This window comes from Eubalaena glacialis, chromosome 5 (assembly GCF_028564815.1).
Source record: "Eubalaena glacialis isolate mEubGla1 chromosome 5, mEubGla1.1.hap2.+ XY, whole genome shotgun sequence".
Lineage (NCBI taxonomy): Eukaryota > Metazoa > Chordata > Mammalia > Artiodactyla > Balaenidae > Eubalaena > Eubalaena glacialis.
In genome coordinates, this window is record NC_083720.1 from 101,122,159 (window position 1) to 101,142,216 (window position 20,058).

Here is a 20,058-nt window from a genome sequence, read left to right on the forward strand (position 1 = left end):
GTTGTCTTTTGGTCTTGTTTATGGTTTCCTTTGCTGTGCAAAAGCTTTTAAGTTTCATTAGGTCCCATTTGTTTATTTGTGTTTTTATTTCCATTTCTCTAGGAGCTGGGTCAAAAAGGATCTTGCTGTGATTTATGTCATAGAGTGTTCTGCCTATGTTTTCCTCTAAGAGTTTGATAGTGTCTGGCCTTACACTTGGGTCTTTAATCCATTTTGAGTTTATTTCTGTGTATGGCGTCAGGGAGTGTTCTAATTTCATACTTTTACATGTACCTGTCCAATTTTCCCAGCACCACTTATTGAAGAGGCTGTCTTTTCTCCACTGTATATGCTTGCCTCCTTTATCAAAGATAAGGTGACCATATGTGCGTGGGCTTATCTCTGGGCTTTCTATCCTGTTCCATTGATCTATATTTCTGTTTTTGTGCCACTACCAAACTGTCTTGATTACTGTAGCTTTGTAATATAGTCTGAAGTCAGGGAGCCTGATTCCTCCAGCTCCATTTTTCGTTCTCAAGATTGCTTTGGCTATTCGGGGTCTTTTGTGTTTCCATACAAATTGTGAAATTTTTTGTTCTAGTTCTGTGAAAAATGCCAGTGGTAGTTTGATAGGGATTGCATTGAATCTGTAGATTGCTTTGGGTAGCAGAGTCATTTTCACAATGTTGATTCTTCCAATCCAAGAACATGGTATATCTCTCCATCTATTTGTATCATCTTTAATTTCTTTCATCAGTGTCCTATAATTTTCTGCATACAGGTCTTTTGTCTCCTTAGGTAGGTTTATTCCTAGATATTTTATTCTTTTTGTTGCAATGGTAAACGGGAGTGTTTTCTTAATTTCACTTTCAGATTTTTCATCATTAGTATACAGGAATGCCAGAGATTTCTGTGCATTAATTTTGTATCCTGCTACTTTACCAAATTCATTGATTAGCTCTAGTAGTTTTCTGGTAGCATCTTTTGGATTCTCTATGTATAGTATCATGTCATCTGCAAACAGTGACAGCTTTACTTCTTCTTTTCCGATTTGGATTCCTTTTATTTCTTTTTCTTCTCTAATTGCTGTGGCTAACACTTCCAAAACTATGTTGAATAATAGTGGTGAGAGTGGGCAACCTTGTCTTGTTCCTGATCTTAGTGGAAATGGTTTCAGCTTTTCACCATTGAGGACAATGTTGGCTGTGGGTTTGTCATATACAGCCTTTATTATGTTGAGGAAAGTTCCCTCTACGCCTACTTTCTGCAGGACTTTTATCATAAATGGGTGTTGAATTTTGTCGAAAGCTTTCTCTGCATCTATTGAGATGATCATATGGTTTTTCTCCTTCAGTTTGTTAATATGATGTATCACGTTGATTGATTTGCGTATATTGAAGAATCCTTGCATTCCTGGAATAAACCCCACTTGATCATGGTGTATAATCCTTTTAATGTGCTGTTGGATTCTGTTTGCTAGTATTTTGTTGAGGATTTTTGCATCTATGTTCATCAGTGATATTGGCCTGTAGTTTTCTTTCTTTGTGACATCTTTGTCTGGTTTTAGTATCAGGGTGATGGTGGCCTCGTAGAATGAGTTGGGGAGTGTTCCTCCCTCTGCAATATTTTGGAAGAGTTTGAGAAGGATAGGTGTTAGCTCTTCTCTAAATGTTTGATAGAATTCGCCTGTGAAGCCATCTGGTCCTGGGCTTTTGTGTGTTGGAAGATTTTTAATCACAGTTTCAATTTCAGTGCTTGTGATTGGTCTGTTCATATTTTCTATTTCTTCCTGGTTCAGTCTCGGCAGGTTGTGCATTTCTAAGAATCTGTCCATTTCTTCCAGGTTGTCCATTTTATTGGCATAGAGTTGCTTGTAGTAATCTCTCATGATCGTTTGTATTTCTGCAGTGTCAGTGGTTACTTCTCCTTTTTCATTTCTAATTCTATTAATTTGAGTCTTCTCCCTTTTTCTCTTGATGAGTCTGGCTAATGGTTTATCAATTTTGTTTATCTTCTCAAAGAACCAGCTTTTAGTTTCATTGATTTTTGCTATTGTTTCCTTCATTTCTTTTTCATTTATTTCTGATCTGATCTTTATGATTTCTTTCCTTCTGCTAGCTTTGGGGTTTTTTTGTTCTTCTTTCTCTAATTGCTTTAGGTGCAAGGTTAGGTTGTTTATTCGAGATGTTTCCTGTTTCTTGATGTAGGCTTGTATTGCTATAAACTTCCCTCTTAGAACTGCTTTTGCTGCATCCCATAGGTTTTGGATCGTCGTGTCTCCATTGTCATTTGTTTCTAGGTATTTTTTGATTTCCCCTTTGATTTCTTCAGTGATCACTTCGTTATTAAGTACAGAGCCCTTGTTTTTAACCACCATTTGGCTACGGTCCTTCCCTAAAGTCAGATGAGGCCATGGGAGTTGTTAAAGAAGAGGTAACCCCACAGCAGTAGTCACAGACTGGGGCCCACTGGCCAAATTCAGCTTATGGATGTGTTTTCTTTGGCTCCAATAGTTTGGGCCTGTATGGAATTTCTTTTTACTATTTTAATTGCTTGCTATTTTAAAATTTAGGAGCTATGACATAAAAATGCAGATCTCTGATTTTGTTTGCAAATAGGAAGACCTGCCAACAAAAGAAGGAAGCTGAGGGGCAACTCCCTTTAAACATGACCTGCTCTTTCCTCTTTACCGATGTCCCTGCTCTCCCCTATTGTCTTCCTGGCCCAGGACCAATGTGAGTGGCCATTTCTCATCAGGCTTGCACTGCTATTTTCCTTTTGGTAGCCTTAGAAGGAACATGAACTTTTCTGGGTCCTCAGGTCTCTATCAGAATTTTCCACATGGCCCATTTCTTTATTTGCATCACCTGTCTGTACTTGAGATGGTGACTGTACCCTGAAGCTGAGCAAAAACTGGTGCAAACTTGATTTGTTCTATTTTGCTGGAACTACACTCACAGTGGAAGCAGTTCCCTTGTCCTGCGAGTAGCAGCCAGGCCTTGAAATCTGCTGACTGCCTGTAGTTTATCAGTCTCTGGTGGCCCTTAGTGGAGCCGTCCTGCCAACTGGCCGCCAGTCCTGCCAAGTGGCAGCCGGCTCCCTCAGCATCCCACTAACGATGCCTCCATCTTTCCTTCTGCCCACCCAGTGCCCAGCATGCAGTTTGCCAAGGATTTGCTCCTAGCGAAGGAGAAGGAGGGCGTCCTACACGTACCCATCATTCGGAGTGGGGACCTGAGCTACGAGTCGTCAGTGAGGTGCTATACTCAGGGCCATTCAGCTCAGGTCATGGAGGACTTTGAGGAGAGAAGAAACACAGACTCTTCACGGATTACTTTTCTCAAAGGGGAGAAAGTAAGTGGATTCATGGTGCCTGAAGGATGGGATTCTCTCCTTCCCTGATGCTTTTATTTGTCCATAGTGAAGTAATTTAGACAAATTCTGAACATCCTAGGAAGTTTCTAATGAACCATTCATTCTTTTAATAATATCATCTCTTCTATGTGGTTGTCTTCTTTGTCTCCCACTTATGACCAAATACCTATGTCATTGGCTGAGCTGGGATGTTTAGATGATGTAGAACATTTTCGGAATTTAGCAGAATCAAGTGACTGGGGGCTCCTCTTAATTTGAACCTACATGGGAGATGAATACACTCCACTAATGTTATCTAGAGAAGGAGGAGACAGCTCTCTAATACCTGGGCCCCGGTTCCAGGGCAACACACATTCTGGCATAGGACCAATGGTATAGGACTGAACACCTGTTCAGCTGAGCACATTCAAGACAGTGGAGTATTCTCTTGGCAATATAATGAAAAATGATGCATACGGACACAAGACCTCCTGAGAAACTCCAGTCACTAAGTGTGGCTGCATCACACTCAAAGCTTGCAACCTCAGTGTATATCCAAAGCATATATTGAATGAGAATCATATTTCTCCATTTTTGGATCTCAGTTTAAGATGACTGAGTCAGTTGTACCCCTTGTTTCAAGGCATGCAGTCCCCATTGGTCAGTTCAAGGCCCTTCTCTTTATTTTATTTATTTATTTTTTTAAACGTCATGATCCATTTATTTATTTATTTATTTGTTTATTTATGGCTGTGTTGGGTCTTCGTTTCTGTGCGAGGGCTTTCTCTAGTTGCGGCAAGTGGGGGCCACTCTTCATCGCGGTACGCGGGCCTCTCACTATCGCGGCCTCTCTTGTTGAGGAGCACAAGCTCCAGACGCACAGGCTCAGTAGTTGTGTCTCACGGGCCCAGCTGCTCCGCGGCATGTGGGATCTTCCCAGACCAGGGCTCGAACCCGTGTCCCCTGCATTGGCAGGCAGGCTCTCAACCACTGCGCCACCAGGGAAGCCCCCTTCTCTTTATTTGGTTGATTTATTCATTTCATTTTACCCCTATTCTGCAGCCACATTCCCTTCCCCACCTCAGAGGTAATCAATCGATTGTACTTAATGTGTATCTCTCTTATTTTGTATTTGTTCTTAAAAAATGTCTGGTTCTTTATGTATATGATTTTTATTTCTAAAGCTGCTACTGTTATATCTTTTTCAAATGTTTTCTGCGTTTACTCAGCAATATGTTTTAGTATCTGTGCATGTCATTTATGTGTCTATCTAATCTGTTGCTTCAAACTGTTGCCTAGCATTTCATGATGTGCATTTACTACCTTTTACCCATTCACTCTCAGCAATAGACAGTGAAGACCCTCAGTTTTAGTGCCCAGTCACCTCCTCCTATCATGCTGCCACCACTAACAGTGCTGCAGTGCAAATCCTCTTACATGTCCACTTACACACCCGAGTGGGGATTTCTTTGGATAAAAACTCAGCAGCAAAATTTCTGGACCACAGGGCATGAAAGTACTTAATTTGAAAAAATAATATCAGAATACTTTCCAAAATGTCACTAGCAGTACATGAGTGTTGCTAAAACCCTACATACTCTTCAACACTTTTTCAATTACTCATCTTTTAATGTTTACTAATCTGGTATGTATAAAGTGATATCTCATTTTAATTTGCATTTCTCTAATTAATACTATTTTATATGCTTGTTAGTTCATTGAGTTTCTCTTATGAAAATCTATTATTTTTATCCTTTGTTCCTTATTTTATTTTATTGCTGTCATTTTCTTACAGATTTGCAGTACTTTCTTGTATATTCTAAATATTGATCTTAATATTAATAATCCTAAATAGTAACATTAATCCTTGCCAGTTTTAGATGTTTTAGATGTTGTAAACATAGTGTCTTTCTCTGTCACTCATCTATTACCTTTGCCCTTGGTGTTCTTAGTTGAACAGAAATCTCTGTTTTGATATAAGCAAACGTGTGAAATTTTTGCCTTATGATTAGTTCTTTTGAAGTTTAGCATAAAAAGACTTTACACATTCCAGGTCACCCGAGATTCTTCCTCCATTCTTTACCACCAAAAAAAAAAAAAAAATCGATAGCATCCTTATTTGAGACTCTCAAGTCTTTCACACCTTCATGACTCGTAAAAACCCTGTCTTAGTTATGTATTTTATGGGAATTTTACTGGTGGCAGGTTGAAATACGTGTTTAAAACACATATAAATACTATAAATACAATCTTCAGCTTTGAGTCTGCATGTCTGTATTTGTTTTAAGTTCAGAAGAGGATTCTCTGCCTATCCAAGAGGCAGTTTGTAATTAAATAAGATTATAAAGAAAATACAGCTTAATAGTCTAGATGTTACCCACATGGCAATCTCTCATTCATAAGCACATTTTGGAATCTTCATCTTCTTTGTCATGCTAAGCAATATGTCTTTGGAACTTGTCATTCACTAGAATGTCTTATTTTTTAAGATATACCGAAGAGTCAATGCTTTCCATAAAGAAATTCTTATTGTAAGAAAGATGTGGTAGGGATAAAAAAAGGAACAGTCTTCAGGGACTTAGAACCAGGTCAGCAAGCCACAGGTAAATGTTCACAGAGATGTTCTCCCTCTGTTTAGTATGACTTAGGAAGTATGACAGTGAAACCTCTATATCCACATTTCCTTTGCAATATGGTAGTATAATGAATTTAAAATGGTCCAACTAAAAATAATCACACTTCATATCACATGACACTACAATCGAGGCTGCTCTGTTATCTAAAATGTTGTGACCTTATTTTACGTTTTGCCAAGAAGACAAGTCCTCAGTAGAGAATATTCGGTTTGGGAAGTGCTTGATTTCTTTCCATCCAACAGGGATTTAGATTGTGTTCTCAGACATTCAGTTCTCAGCAGTTTTCAGATGAGCCACCATTCGGCAACACATTTGAGAGTTCTGTAGCTTTTAAAGGTGTCTTTAGCCTAACAGGAAGGCTTTCTGAGTTCCTTATAAGATTCTTCAATTTTCACAAAGGAAAAGGAATATCATTCAACTCTCCAGGAAGTCTAATCCATATGTTAAACCCTCACCATCAGAAATCTACCTATCATAACATGTACAAAGGTACAGATGAGCCCAGGCAAAATGCAGGAAAGCACACAAATGTTCTACAGATGCTTTTTAGTGATTCATTTTTATTGTTTTTCATAACTCATGACCAATAATTCAAAATCATTTGGAATGTTTAATACAAGTCTCCACATATAGGTAGGTCCACTCAGGCATGAACTGTTAAACATTCTATTTTATAAATGAAATGGTTGGGATATTTTTGAATCTGTGTTGACTTTTTGATGCTACAAAGAAGAAAAATCATTTTCTAGGGAAAGCCAAGCAAATTTTTGATATCTCACTGCAAATTTTAATCTTTCTTGTGCCCTTGGCTCTAGATGAAGAACTGTACTGTCTATATCCACGATGACTCCATGTTTGAGCCTGAGGAACAGTTCAGGGTCTACCTTGGCCATCCTCTTGGGAACCACTGGAGTGGAGCCAGAGTTGGAAAGAATAACATGGCCACCATCACCATATCCAATGATGAAGATGGTAATGGAAGAAAATTGCCTTTAGTTACTCTTAGGTTGATGGGACATGAACTGATGTTTTACCAATAACATAATTATAGGTGTTTTGAAAAATAAAAGCACTATAAAAGTGTCTACTGATAACAGTCTTAGAGTATTTATATAAAATGTTGGCAGCAAATGATCACCGTCTACAGAGCTCCAGTATTTTAAATCACACTGTTCTCTACCACATCACCAAGAGATAGGGAACGAGTATGGTTAAACGCTAGGACAGAGATGCTAAGACAGACAGAGAATAAAAACTGTTTAAGTCACTGCAATTCAAGAGCAGGATTGGAAATACAATCAGAATCAGTTGAATCCAATGAACTGATTTAAAACGCTGCCACCTTTCTAGAAAAGTCTAATTTCTCAGTTTTCTTCTCTCTAATTGATTTAGCCTACTAACCTAAAAAAACTTAAATTTTTTAGTCAGGTGTCAGCAAAGAGTGACCCAGGCACCAAAGAAAGCAAAATCTGTTTCAAATAGGGACATAATTGTTTTATTAAAATAGGTATTTTAATAAATGGACAATAAAACTACAAATAGTAACAGCTGTTTTTATTGAATATTGACTGTATACTAAGAACCATTCTAAGCATATTATACTATTTCATTTCATTTCATTCTGACAGTAGCCCCTTGAGGTAGGTGTTATTATCCCTATATTATAGGTAAAGAAATTGAACCTCAGCAAAGTTATATAATTTATGTTCTTAGTTACACAGCTGTAAGCAACAAAAGTGCATGTAGAACCTTATTTTATCAGATTCTAGAATCTACGCAAGAGTCAGTGAGACTCTTAGGGTTTCTAATATTAAAATAGGGACTAACTTGGACATTGGGAAAAAAGCAAAAAAGCCAGCCTTGAAGTTGAATTAGCCCTTTAGCCAAGGAGACTCAGGTTCAAATCCTGAACCTCTCCTGTTCACACAGAAAAAGTGAACCTCTCCTGTTCACACAGAAAACCCAATGACTGAAGCTCAGAGAAGTAACAAGTTCACACTGTGTTACAGTGACACACCTCAATTTCAAAGAGCGTACACAGTAACAACTATGAAGTCTAAAATGAAGCGTATCTTCTACAATTAGGAAGAACTGATTTTCTGAGAGAGAAAGAGGGAAGTGAACATAGAGACATCAGAAATTTCTGAAAGAGTCTATATTTTAAATGGTATAAGATTTGTAATTGCTCCCAATTTTTCCATCTTCTTATCCCACTCTCTCCACCACTACCACGTTGCCCTTCCTCATGAGAATATAATACAAAAGAAGGCATAGTTTGAATTTTAAAAAAAAATCAACAATTAATCGTTTCATAGCAATGAGGATAGTACCTCAAATCAGATTGTGTTAGGAAATCCTGTGTTCCTGAATTATTGTTGTAGCCGGTCACTATTACTAGTCATCCTTAACTAAATAACCTGTGAGAAGTTAGGAAAAGCTAAGCGTTGGGGAGTTGAGAGCACTGGGAGGGAGGGTCCAAAAGATCAGAGATGAGAGAGAGATTTGGTACATTTAAGCAGTATATAAATGAAATTCATATCTCATAAATGAAAAGGAGTTGGTTCATACAATCAGTCAATAGATATTTATCAAGGGCTTAACTGTGTCTCTGTCCCTTGATAAATTGTGCAGTTTTTTTTTTTTAATTGTGCAGATTTAAAAACATGCTGTGAGCTATAATGCCTAGATGGAAACTTGGACATCATGCATTTCAAAGTGCCTAAAAATGTTTCTTCCACTCTATTGTTTTTAATAAGAAATATGTGAGAAACAACTCCTGCAGAATCACAGATAAATTCCTTTTTCCAAAGTATTGCTTAGGGGTAAATACTGATTGATTTTTATTGACTGCAAGCTATTTTGCCTTTGTATTGTTAACTAATGTGAAAAAGTCCCTCTTGTCATTAGAAGGTGTTTTCATGGGAGGTGGAGTCTTTGTCACTTTTCCAACTTGCTCTCGTTTTCCTAACCTTGTTTCCTTAAGCCCCCACCATTGAGTTTGAAGAAGCTGCATACCAAGTCCGGGAACCCTCAGGGCCAGATGCCACGGCCACTCTGAACATCAAGGTGATCCGCAGAGGGGATCAGAACAGGACGTCCAAGATTCGCTGTAGCACGCGGGACGGGTCGGCCCAGTCCGGTGTGGATTACTACCCAAAGAGCCGAATCTTAAAGTTCAGTCCCGGTAATTGAATGCCAATCCCAATCTGTAGGTTTTACTTAAGAGAGAGGCAAATATCTTAGACTTGAAGAAAGGAATGAGCAGAAAAATGAAAGAGAGAAACAGTAATTCCAATAGCGTGAAGTACTTATTAAGCACACGTTTGAGATTGTGGGAGTCTTTAAATTTTCTAATGAGTAAAAATGGCATGGAAAAAGAAAATAAAAGGGCAAAGAAATGCTTTACTTCGAACATCCTAGGCATTTTGGCTCATTCAAAAGGACTTTTTGTTGCTGCTGTTGTTAGCCTATGATTCGGTTGAGCAATGGGAACACTTGATTTTTTAAAAATATACATGATTTTTTGTATATTTTTGAATGTTTGTCATTCAGCAAACATCGGTACAAACCACTGTGCTGGGCCCCTCGGGGATTACTAAACCCAGAAGGCACAATCTCCATGCTCAAGTGGTTTGACATCTACTAGGAGGTGCTATGAAGATGAGTCAGGGAAGAAGGATGGGATTCAGGTCACAACCAGCTGTTTAACTGTCTGATGTATTTATTTAATGGAAGGAGTGAGACAGAGGAGGAGTTGAATTGTATGCTTGGCTTTTTCCCAGAACTTTCTGGAGCAGTATAAGGTGAAAAGGCTGTTATAGAGCCTGGCACCATTTGTGATGTGGCCAGAAGTGGGCAAAAGTGATAGAAGGCCTTTTCAGAGATGTCTTGGCAAGTGGAGGGAGAAAATGACTCCCTTGGAAATGGAGGGGGGGGGGTGTCTCTGTATGTCCCCGTCACCCACTGGAGCTTCAGAGGGCTTTCGGCTCCATCCCATGTGCGTCTGGTTCGTGTTTACAGGGAAAGTAGGTGCCCTTCCTCCACATCCTCACAAGGACCTCTCTTCCAAGTGTCTTAGCTTTTTCCTTTTCTGCATAAGCTTCTGGGGGAAAGGCAGGTCTTAGAAGTAACCTAGCCCAGATGTCTATAGGAGAGGAAGAAGGGCACCTTGACTACTGCCCGAGATATCTTCACCTTCAGAGAATCACTTTACAGAAAAGGAAGGGGGTTTCTGAGCTCTAACCCTCCCCATCCCAGGCTGCCAAACCTTCACATTATTGTCTTTGCAGAAATGGCCTGGTAGGTAGCCCTTGAGCTATCGGTCCCCAGGAGACAGCTTTGAAGGATGGTGTGCAAACACTCAGCCACACAGGGGCTCATGCCTAAATGTAAAGGGGAAAGAAAAGTTAGGCAAAAAACCTCATAGCCAGGGTGGAGTGTATTTTGGATCATAGATTTTTATTACCACCAGCTAGTGTCAGTCAGGGGCCATTAATCCTCATATGGTGTTGCATAGTAAATCTGCAGTACTGAGCCTCCACCACAGGTGGAATTTGGCCAAGAAAACAGATTTCTCACTTGAGATGGGGCTAAGGTGATAAGCAGCCACTACATTGATAGGACACCTCTGAAAGGAAAGGGCATATTTCAACATAAAGCCTCAACAGTGCCAACCTGCACTGTCTTAAGTGGGTCACTAATGAAGACCTTTGCCCTCTTTGTTCTGTCCTTGGTGAAGGTGTGGATCATATCTTCTTTAAAGTTGAGATCCTGTCCAATGAAGACCGGGAGTGGCATGAATCATTCTCCCTAGTCCTTGGCCCGGATGACCCAGTGGAAGCTGTGCTTGGTGATGTGACCACTGCCACAGTGACGATTCTAGACCAGGAGGTGTCAGGGAGCCTCATCCTGCCAGCGCCGCCCATTGTGAGTCTCTCGACCCAAAGGATCGTTGCTTATGTCCTAGTAATTAGATAAGAACTTGAGAGAAGCAGGACTTCCAATGCTGCACGTCTTCATTTTTCTAACACAGTGATTTTCTTTTCTTTTTTTTTTTGTTTAACATCTTTATTAGAGTATAATTGCTTTACAGTGGTGTGTTAGTTTCTGTTGTATAACAAAGTGAATCAGCTGCACCTATACATATATCCCCATATCTCCTCCCTCTTGCGTCTCCTTCCCATCCTCCCTATCCCACCCCTCTAGGTGGTCACAAAGCACCGAGCTGATCTCCCTGTGCTATGCGGCTGCTTCCCACCGGCTATCTATCTTACATTTGGTAGTGTATATATGTCCATGCCACTCTCTCACTTCATTCCAACTTACCCTTCCCCCTCCCCATAACACAGTGATTTTCAACCAAGAGCGAGGGCTCTTGTCCTTTCCCCCAAATCCCTCACTCTCATCACCTCTGGGGAACACTTGGCAATGTCTGGTGACATCTGTGGTTGTCATGACTGTCACACTAGGTGCTATTAGCATCTAGTGGCTGGAAGTCAGGGAAGCTGCTAAACATCCTACAATACACAGGGCAACGCCAACAGCAAGGAATTATCTGGCTCAAATGTCAGTAGTGCCAAGGATGAGAAACCTTGTTTTGACATAAGAGTGAGACCAAACCATACTGAGACCTTAGTCTGATAAAGACAGAAGTTGCAATACAATTGATCTTCTCATTTCTTTGGTGGGACCTAGAAGAGTAAAAAAGGAATATTATCCCATATCTATCATCCTACATACTCGCCACACGCATAGAATTAAGTATCTGCAGAAATGTACCACCATGTTTCCCAGTTTGGTGATGAACAGAATGAATGCACCGATTTCACAGTTAGGAGGAAAATGTGTGGAGGTTGCCAAGGAGAATTTAACCCATGATAATGAGCTAGTCTTAATAAGTCTTATAACCTCCCCCGACTAGTCTCATAGAGTAAAAGGATCATTTCAAAATGTGTCTCTTCTTTGACCATGGAAGAAATATACTACCTTTATTTACTCCTGTTATGCCAAATGTACTACTGCATACCATTAACAATTTAATGCAACTTTAAACTAGTAACTGCCGTTTATGATATAGTTTTGGTTACTGTGTATGGGGGGGAGGGGAGAGTATTTTTCACATGAGTGATAGGGCTCTGAATTAGGAATGAGACCAATAAGATAATAAAGCTTTTAGCTCACGGGGGAGGAAGATGTCCTCCACCATTAAAGATCTGCAGTATCTTTTAGGGATGCCTGGCCAAGCACTGTTAAAACTGCTGCTATATTTTAAAGAATCCCTAGGAGTTAAGTGATCTCCTGAATCTCTGGGGAAGGGAGCCTTAGTTCTCTGACCTTCCCGATACCCACCCCGGGCTGAAACTTTGTTGCTCCTTTGCAGGTTGTCACACTTGCTGACTATGACCATGTGGAAGAGGTTACCAAGGAGGGAGTCAAGAAATCCCCCTCCCCGGGCTACCCGCTGGTCTGTGTCACCCCCTGCGACCCCCATTTCCCCAAGTATGCCATCATGAAGGAGCGCTGCAGTGAGGCTGGCATCAACCAGACGTCCGTGCAGTTCAGCTGGGAAGTGGCCACCCCCACTGATGGCAACGGGGCCCGGTCTCCCTTTGAGACCATCACTGACAACACGCCATTCACCAGTGTCAACCACATGGTAAGTCTGTTTGCGGAGGGAGAGACCTGGCGTTTCTCTCTGTTACTCCAACTCTATCACATTTCTTAAGGTCCCTGCATGGCATTTGGTATAAAATAAACAAATAAGCAGGTACACAGAGTACACACATAATCTTTTTATTCTTACATATAAGGAAAGGTAATATGGTGTAGTAGAAAGAGAACTAGGCTGATACTCAGACAACCTGTTTACAAACCTTGATTCTGTCTGTTCTTAACTACATGATGTTACGAGTTCACTTAACCTGCTGAGTCTCAGTTTCCTATCTACAAAATAGCAAGTCCACTTAATCCACTTGACAAGGTCATTGACACATCAGATATACAAAAGTGATCTGTATTGGAGAGGGTTTGGAGAAAAGGGAACCCTCTTGCGCTGTTGGTGGGAATGTAAATTGATACAGCCACTATGGAGAACAGTATGGAGGTTCCTTAAAAAACTAAAAATAGAATTACCATATGACCCAGCAATCCCACTACTGGGCATACACCCAGAGAAAACCATAATTCAAAAAGACACATGCACCCCAATGTTCATTGCAGCACTATTTACAATAGCCAGGTCATGGAAGCAACCTAAATGCCCATCAACAGACGAATGGATAAAGAAGATGTGGTACATATATACAATGGAATATTACTCAGCCATAAAAAGGAACGAAATTGGGTCATTTGTTGAGACGTGGATGGATCTAGAGACTGTCATACAGAGTGAAGTAAGTCAGAAAGAGAAAAACAAATATCGTATATTAACGCATATATGTGGAACCTAGAAAGATGGTACAGATGAACCAGCTTGCAGGGCAGAAATTGAGACACAGATGTAGAACAAACGTATGGACACCAAGGGGGGAAAGCCGCGGGGGGGTGGTGGTGGTGGTGGGATGAATTGGGAGATTGGGATTGACATGTATACACTGATGTGTATAAAATGGATGACTAATAAGAACCTGCTGTATAAAAAGAAATAAAATAAAATTCAAAAATTAAAAATAAAAGTGATCTATAAATGAAGTAAGTCAAAGATCCCAGGTAGGTACAATTAAGGATTACTGTTCTTTTCATATCTCTTAAACCATTCAGTAAGGAGTAGGGTATAAACTCCTTAAGGACACGGACCGAGGGTTCTCCCACACTTGTATATCCATCCCAAAATAGCCGCCACATTGATGGCACATAGTAGGGACCAGTTATTAAACAAAATGAGAGGATGCTTGCTAAGTGATCAGCATTTTTCAGAGCCCTGTGAGAGGACATGAAAAGAGGTTCCAAATGCAGTTGGTGTCCTCAGCGAGTTAGGAGGCCAGACCCACACGTCTGCCACCATCAGAGAGCAGTGAACAGTGGTGGTTCTCCCGACCTCAGGAAACAGTCCAGTACTCTGACTGCTCCTCACACCAATGAAGTTCTTCAGAGGAAGAGCTGTAAGCAGTGGAGAGTCAGGCTCCGCAGACTATCTGGCACATAGTAAGCGTTCAATAATTTTTGGCTGAAATGAGTGCCGTTAATAAGTTTGGAAATCAGAAATTTCTTTCACACCGAATTTCTCTAGATTTTTCCCTACAAACCCACAGTTTGTTCTCACTTTAAGAAGTGCCTCGTGTGGATGGGGCCCTAGTGGAGGAGAGCTGTTAGATGTACACGGGAGGCTTTGGATAAAGCAGGTCCTTCATGTCCATTGTCTTTGGCACAGCTTAATCAGGAAGGCCAGAATATTCATTCTTTTGCAATATAACCTAGTTTGAATTTAAACTATCTTCTTTATTATTATTAAAAATGTAAATGGCAAGACAGCGTATTGTTTCATAAGTATCTAATTCTCTGTTCAACAAAACCATGAAGGGGTTTCGTCTGATTTGAGCCAAATATACATTTGTAACAGGTACCAAGTTTATGATTTTACTTCATGTTTCAGTTTTCCTTCTTGCAATGAATTGGTGACTAATACTTTTACCCCTGTTTCCTTTGCTCTATCTTCATTTCTTCAATTATTTATTTAATACCATTGTACTGTATGCATTTTTGTAAGATGCCTCAAACCCCCTTCTGAACGAAGTCCATGTATAAATAAATAAATAAAGTGTTGGCAGCTAATTAAAACATTTTAATGGAAAAATCTTCCATTTTTAATTTTTAATGGATTTCAGTGAAAATTGTTTCCATGAGTAGAATTTATAAGTTTGTATGATTGCTTTGTGGGAGGTCTATGGCACACAGAACTACTAATTTGTTTTTCTTGTTATGTATTTCCCTATGTCTATGCACTCATAACCTATAGAGTTTTGGTGACCTATGTTGCCTCTGCATACATTGGGTTAAGCACTCTTATGGATTCTGTATGTCTGGGAGCATGAGAGAATCTGTAGAAAGACTTTCAAAGGCCAGTAGGTGCACAATATTATGTAACAACCTACATGGGAAAAGAATTTGAAAAAGAATAGATATACGTATATGTACAACTGAATCACTTTGCTGTACACCTGAAACTATCACAACATCGTTAATCAACTATACTCCAATATAAAATAAAAAGTTAAAAAAATAATAAAGTTATTATTTTTTTAAAAAGGCCAGTAGGTGTCAGAGGCCAAGTTCTCAACTTCAAGTCTGCATGTTATTGTAACCCTTGCAACGTCTGTAGTAATTAAGTGGGAGGTGAGGGAGGGAATAGAATTAGGGAGGAAAGAAAACTAAGAACGCCTAGAAAAGAAGTATCTTTCCTCTGTATCCTGATACCATGCCCTCAGTGAAAGTGACTTGGAGGCAACCAGTCTTGCTGGAAGTGCTGAAAACCAGTTAAGTGGTTCTTACGCTGAACCTAATATATAAAGACAACTGTCACAGGGAACTAGTCATCTCTGGGCTCTTGCTCCACATCTGTCAACTTGCTAGTTACCTAACTTAACACCTTAGGCTCTACGTACTCACTGCTCTGTCCCTGGTGCCTGGCTCCTGGTAGAAAGTCAATACTTACGTGGTAAATGAACGGATGGATGGCTAGATCAATGGATAGACAGATAGATAAATGGACAGATGGAGGGATGGATGGTGGATGGTGTGGACTAAGAATGCTGCCTGCCATGTCAGTAAACAAAGGATGTTGCAGCCATCAGCCACTATAGCTGATGGTGCACCCTGAGGAGACTCGGGATGAGAAAACACAGGATAATGGCCCCAGACAGCTGAGGTGCATATCAAAGAAATGATTTCAGTGAGCCTAAACTTGCATCTTCCCATACATAGGAAAGTGCTCAATTCCTTAACCTGAGGTATCTGGTTTTCTTTACTTAAGAGTAATCTTTTGATGTTTGGACTACTGGTCTTTTGTTGCAAAAACTCCTCTATATCCTGGCTCCCCCCACCCCCCTTGCCCCTTAGGAGCAGGTCTCTCAGAATTATCTGAGATGCTGTGTCTCCGGCTTAAGTCCTCAGTTTTGCCCGCCAAATAAAACATAACTCTCAACTTTTAGGCTGTGCATGTTTTTTTCAGTTGACAGTAGTCTTCACAGATTACCTTGTACCAAGAATTGGTGTGGCATGTCATCCAGAAGGTACAGCGTGAGAAGCTTGTGAAGTAGTGTACACGTCTGAGGTGCTTTATTCTTCCTGGTAGGTCCTGGACAGCATTTACTTCAGCCGGAGGTTCCACTTACGTTGTGTGGCCAAGGCTGTGGACAAGGTGGGCCACGTGGGGACCCCCTTAAGGAGCAACATTGTTACCATCGGAACAGACAGTGCGATCTGCCACACCCCAGTGGTGGCTGGGACAGCCCGAGGTTTCCAGGCTCAGTCCTTCATCGCGAACTTGAAATACCTGGACGTCAAACACAAGGAGCATCCCAACAGGTCAGGCAGGTGGTGCCTCCCGCGAGGAGATGGCAGAGAGAGTCTCCAGCTATGCTTTCTGTGTTTTCTGGGTGGGACAGATCAATGAGTGATGCTTCTGCAAAATAATAGTGGTGATGAGTGCTTCAGAAAACGTTTATATTCTTTGAAGGCTCCCTAAGATCTGGCCCCTTGTTATCTTCCTAGCCTCATTTCCCTCACCTTGTCATTTTCACCTGCCAGGCCACTCACAGGGAATCATGTGTAACTCCCCAGGGCTTCAGACTCTCTTAGGTGGCATGCCTCCACCATGTGGCTACTCCTGGCTCCAACTCTCCCCCGCTCCCTTCCACTCAGCGTCGTTAAATCCAATTGTCCCACTATATCTAACCCATGGCATCTCTTCTAGGAACTTTTCCATCATTTCCCCCAATTTAATTTGGAAGCTCTTCCTTCCAGCTTTTCTGGTACCCATGTCTGCCTCTCTCAGAGCATTATCATTATTCATTCTCTCCTTGTCGCCCCAGGAGATGATGATGGCAGGGAACATGACTGTTTATTTTGCATCCCCTCTGCCTAGAACAGTGCTTCTTGGCAGCTAAGAGGCACTAAGTATCCAGTGAGCAAATGCGTAATAACACTGTGTAAATTGTAAGTCAATGGACAGATGTGCTTTTATTTTTTTCCTGTGCCACTATGATTTTGTTGGAAAATGGATGCTTTCATTTTTGCATGCAAAAAAAGAATTTGTGTATGTTATACATATTCATTAAACCTCATAGTATTTATGCGTGTGCCTTTATGAGCAACTGAGTTCAGAGAAAGGGGTTCATTTGCATGAAAAAAAGATTTGAACATGGAGCCAAGAATATGCAAATCCTTCTTTTTTTCTAACAGAATGAAATTTATTTTTGTTAAAAAGCAATAACAGAAGTGCCCAGGGTTACTACTGACCCCTTCCTAGCAAAAGAGCCATCCTGTTCATGTTCTGAGGTTCTGATTCCTCTTTAAAACGTGAGTCTTTTTTCTGGAAGGCAAGCTGTAAAAACTCAAAACGCACCCTCAATAAACATGCTGAAAATTTAAACTTGTGCAGTGAAAAAAATGGCAGCCCCTAAGTACAGTTCTGTTGTGTTGCAGTCTTAACCAATATTTATTAAGCTCATATTTTATTTAGAATTGTGTAGTACAGGCTCTGGGGAAACGAAAGAAGGGAAGGAAATGGTCCTTTGCCCTCACAGTGGAGAGGCAATATAAACAAGAGTCTGAAAGCACACAAGAAATAGCAGCCAATATAAATAAGTTACAGATTTCCTGGTACAGAGGCACCTAAATGCGGAAGGATGTAGATCAAGGCAGAGCTTACTGCAGATTGATGCCAGTGACGCCTGGTGGCCTTGTTGGACTGCAGGGAGAGAGGGGCGGGGAAGGCTCTTTAAGTTGGGGAGAGACCGTATGAATAGTGGTTTATTACTATTTGTAGGCTTTTTTCCTGGGTATGGATGCTGGCCTTAGTGTTTAAGAGCTCAGTGATGTCTTTTTGGCACAAATACTTTAAAAAAACTATGCGGCGACCGCAACCTCCACAGACACTGGCAGTGACAGAGAAGGGCAGCAGTACCTGTGTCAGTCACTAGGCTTTAGCTCATGAGGAAACAAAGCTTCCACTTAAAGCAGAAGAAAGCTATAAAGTCACTTGTGATTGTGATGTTATCTTTTGTTGCACACACACACACAAAATCTATGATTCTTGATTGGTATCAGTCCTGAGTCTGGAGGATCTCCTGGGGGCTGGAGAGAGGAGAATAACCCTCATGCACATCATACCCTCATGTGCAGAGAGAAATCCTACATGGAAAGCTTCAGAAAAGAAAAGTTGGTAAATTCATTGATGAAGACAAATTGAGTTATGAGAAAGAAATGTACCATATTAACTGCTTATAGCGGGCACCTAAACACTGATTTCTACCCTATTTTTTCCCTTAGAATCCACATTTCAGTGCAGATCCCACACCAGGATGGAATGCTGCCCCTTGTCTCCACCATGCCGTTGCACAACTTGCATTTTCTACTATCTGAGTCCATCTACAGACACCAGCACGTCTGCTCCAATCTCGTCACCACCCGTGACCTGAGAGGCATCTCAGGTAAGGGAAGAGTCCCCTGCTGGTTTGCCCAGCCCAGCCCAGTGCAGTGACCTTTAGGGATATGGCTAAGTGCACTCTGCTTTTCATGTTTTCTGGTTCTCAAAATCTGCATGGTTAGTGGATTTCCTCCTCAGCAAGCAACCAAACACAGGCAGCTCGGACAGTGAAGTGAACAGGAAAAAACAAGGAGCGTGGAATGAAACTGACAGGTTGACCGTCCCTATTCCACTCCTTATACAACTGAACAAAAATAGCTGGACAGCTGTGAGCCAACTGCTTTCTTATCTATAACATGAGGATAACAACTGCTACCAATCAAGGTGGGGATTAAGTGCGGCTACATTTTTAAAGCGCCTGTCTTGGTCAATTTTAGCTCCTTCCTTCTCCCGTGTTTGGATCTGTGCTCTAAAATCCCATCATCTCAGCATTTTAGAAAGGTCACATGCAGATGTTAGATGTTATAGGATGGTTCTCCGGGAGCAGGGGCTGAGGTGGAGCTTGGGGTGTGAGATGTTTATTTAGGGACCCACATCTCCTAAAGGGAAGGAGAGGAAGCAGGATTGGGCAGAGGGAGAAGTCAGCCTGAAGTGCAGCCGATGAACCGTCTCTTCAGGGAGCTCTGGAGAGAGCCCATCCGTCAAGCTTGTCCTTGGACAGCCCCAATGGACAGACCTCTCTACCCCACCTCTCTCAGTCCTTGAACGCAGACTGCTCAAGCAAGAGTGTGACCTCGGGCTCTGCAGCTGACGCAGACCTGAGGGAGCTGACAGCTGCGGTAGCGCATCTCCGTGTTCAGCAGGGCAGACATTTTACTTTACAAAGAATCCTGTCCACTTCCATTCACCTTAGCAAGTGCACACTAAATGTGCATTTCCTCCCTTCGCACCTGATGAATCATTTAACAGTGTTTCGGAAGACAGAAAAGCATTCATGTGCTCTTCCATATTCATTAAGCATCAATTTGGGTAGTGATGGTCTTTATATGGTAGAAATTAGTGGAGTGTAAATGATTTGTAAATCACTGAGCTACAGATGAAAGTTTAATTGGTCCACCTATGCAAGCTAGTGAAAGAAACATACCATGTTTCTAGGCTGAAAGTTTGCACCTCTTCCTACTTAAACACAATTAAATTCAACACATGTTAATCGAGACCTTAGTCCTTGTGGGGCGGAGGGCCGGGTGCTGGTGTCAAACATTCTAAGAAATGCATCAGCTCTTTCAGAATACTATAGTTGCTTTGAGTACTATACAAATTTTAACCCTAATACTCTAAAATTGTATCTGTATTCAGCTCTCCGCTGCATAAAGGTCTTCGTTAATTTAGAACAGTTCAGTTGCTTGGCAGCCTTTGATCCAATGATTTTTGCCTGTAGCAGGGGAGGTTTAGTCAAGCATAATTAGCGAGCTATTTACTCATTAACACAAAATTAAGACTTTTTTC

General features: G+C 41.0%; 1 protein-coding gene across 3 annotated transcripts in view; it reads left to right on the forward strand.

The window, feature by feature from the left end:
• Positions 1–20,058, forward strand: part of FRAS1 (Fraser extracellular matrix complex subunit 1) — a 463,649-nt gene that overhangs the window by 418,183 nt on the left and 25,408 nt on the right. For all 3 annotated transcript variants that reach the window (XM_061192401.1, XM_061192399.1, XM_061192400.1), the window contains 7 exons: positions 3,128–3,333; positions 6,785–6,941; positions 8,953–9,153; positions 10,708–10,895; positions 12,349–12,624; positions 16,258–16,490; positions 18,456–18,616. In XM_061192401.1, the coding sequence (XP_061048384.1) occupies positions 3,128–3,333; positions 6,785–6,941; positions 8,953–9,153; positions 10,708–10,895; positions 12,349–12,624; positions 16,258–16,490; positions 18,456–18,616 (1,422 nt within the window). The remainder of the gene's footprint in view (positions 1–3,127; positions 3,334–6,784; positions 6,942–8,952; positions 9,154–10,707; positions 10,896–12,348; positions 12,625–16,257; positions 16,491–18,455; positions 18,617–20,058) is intronic.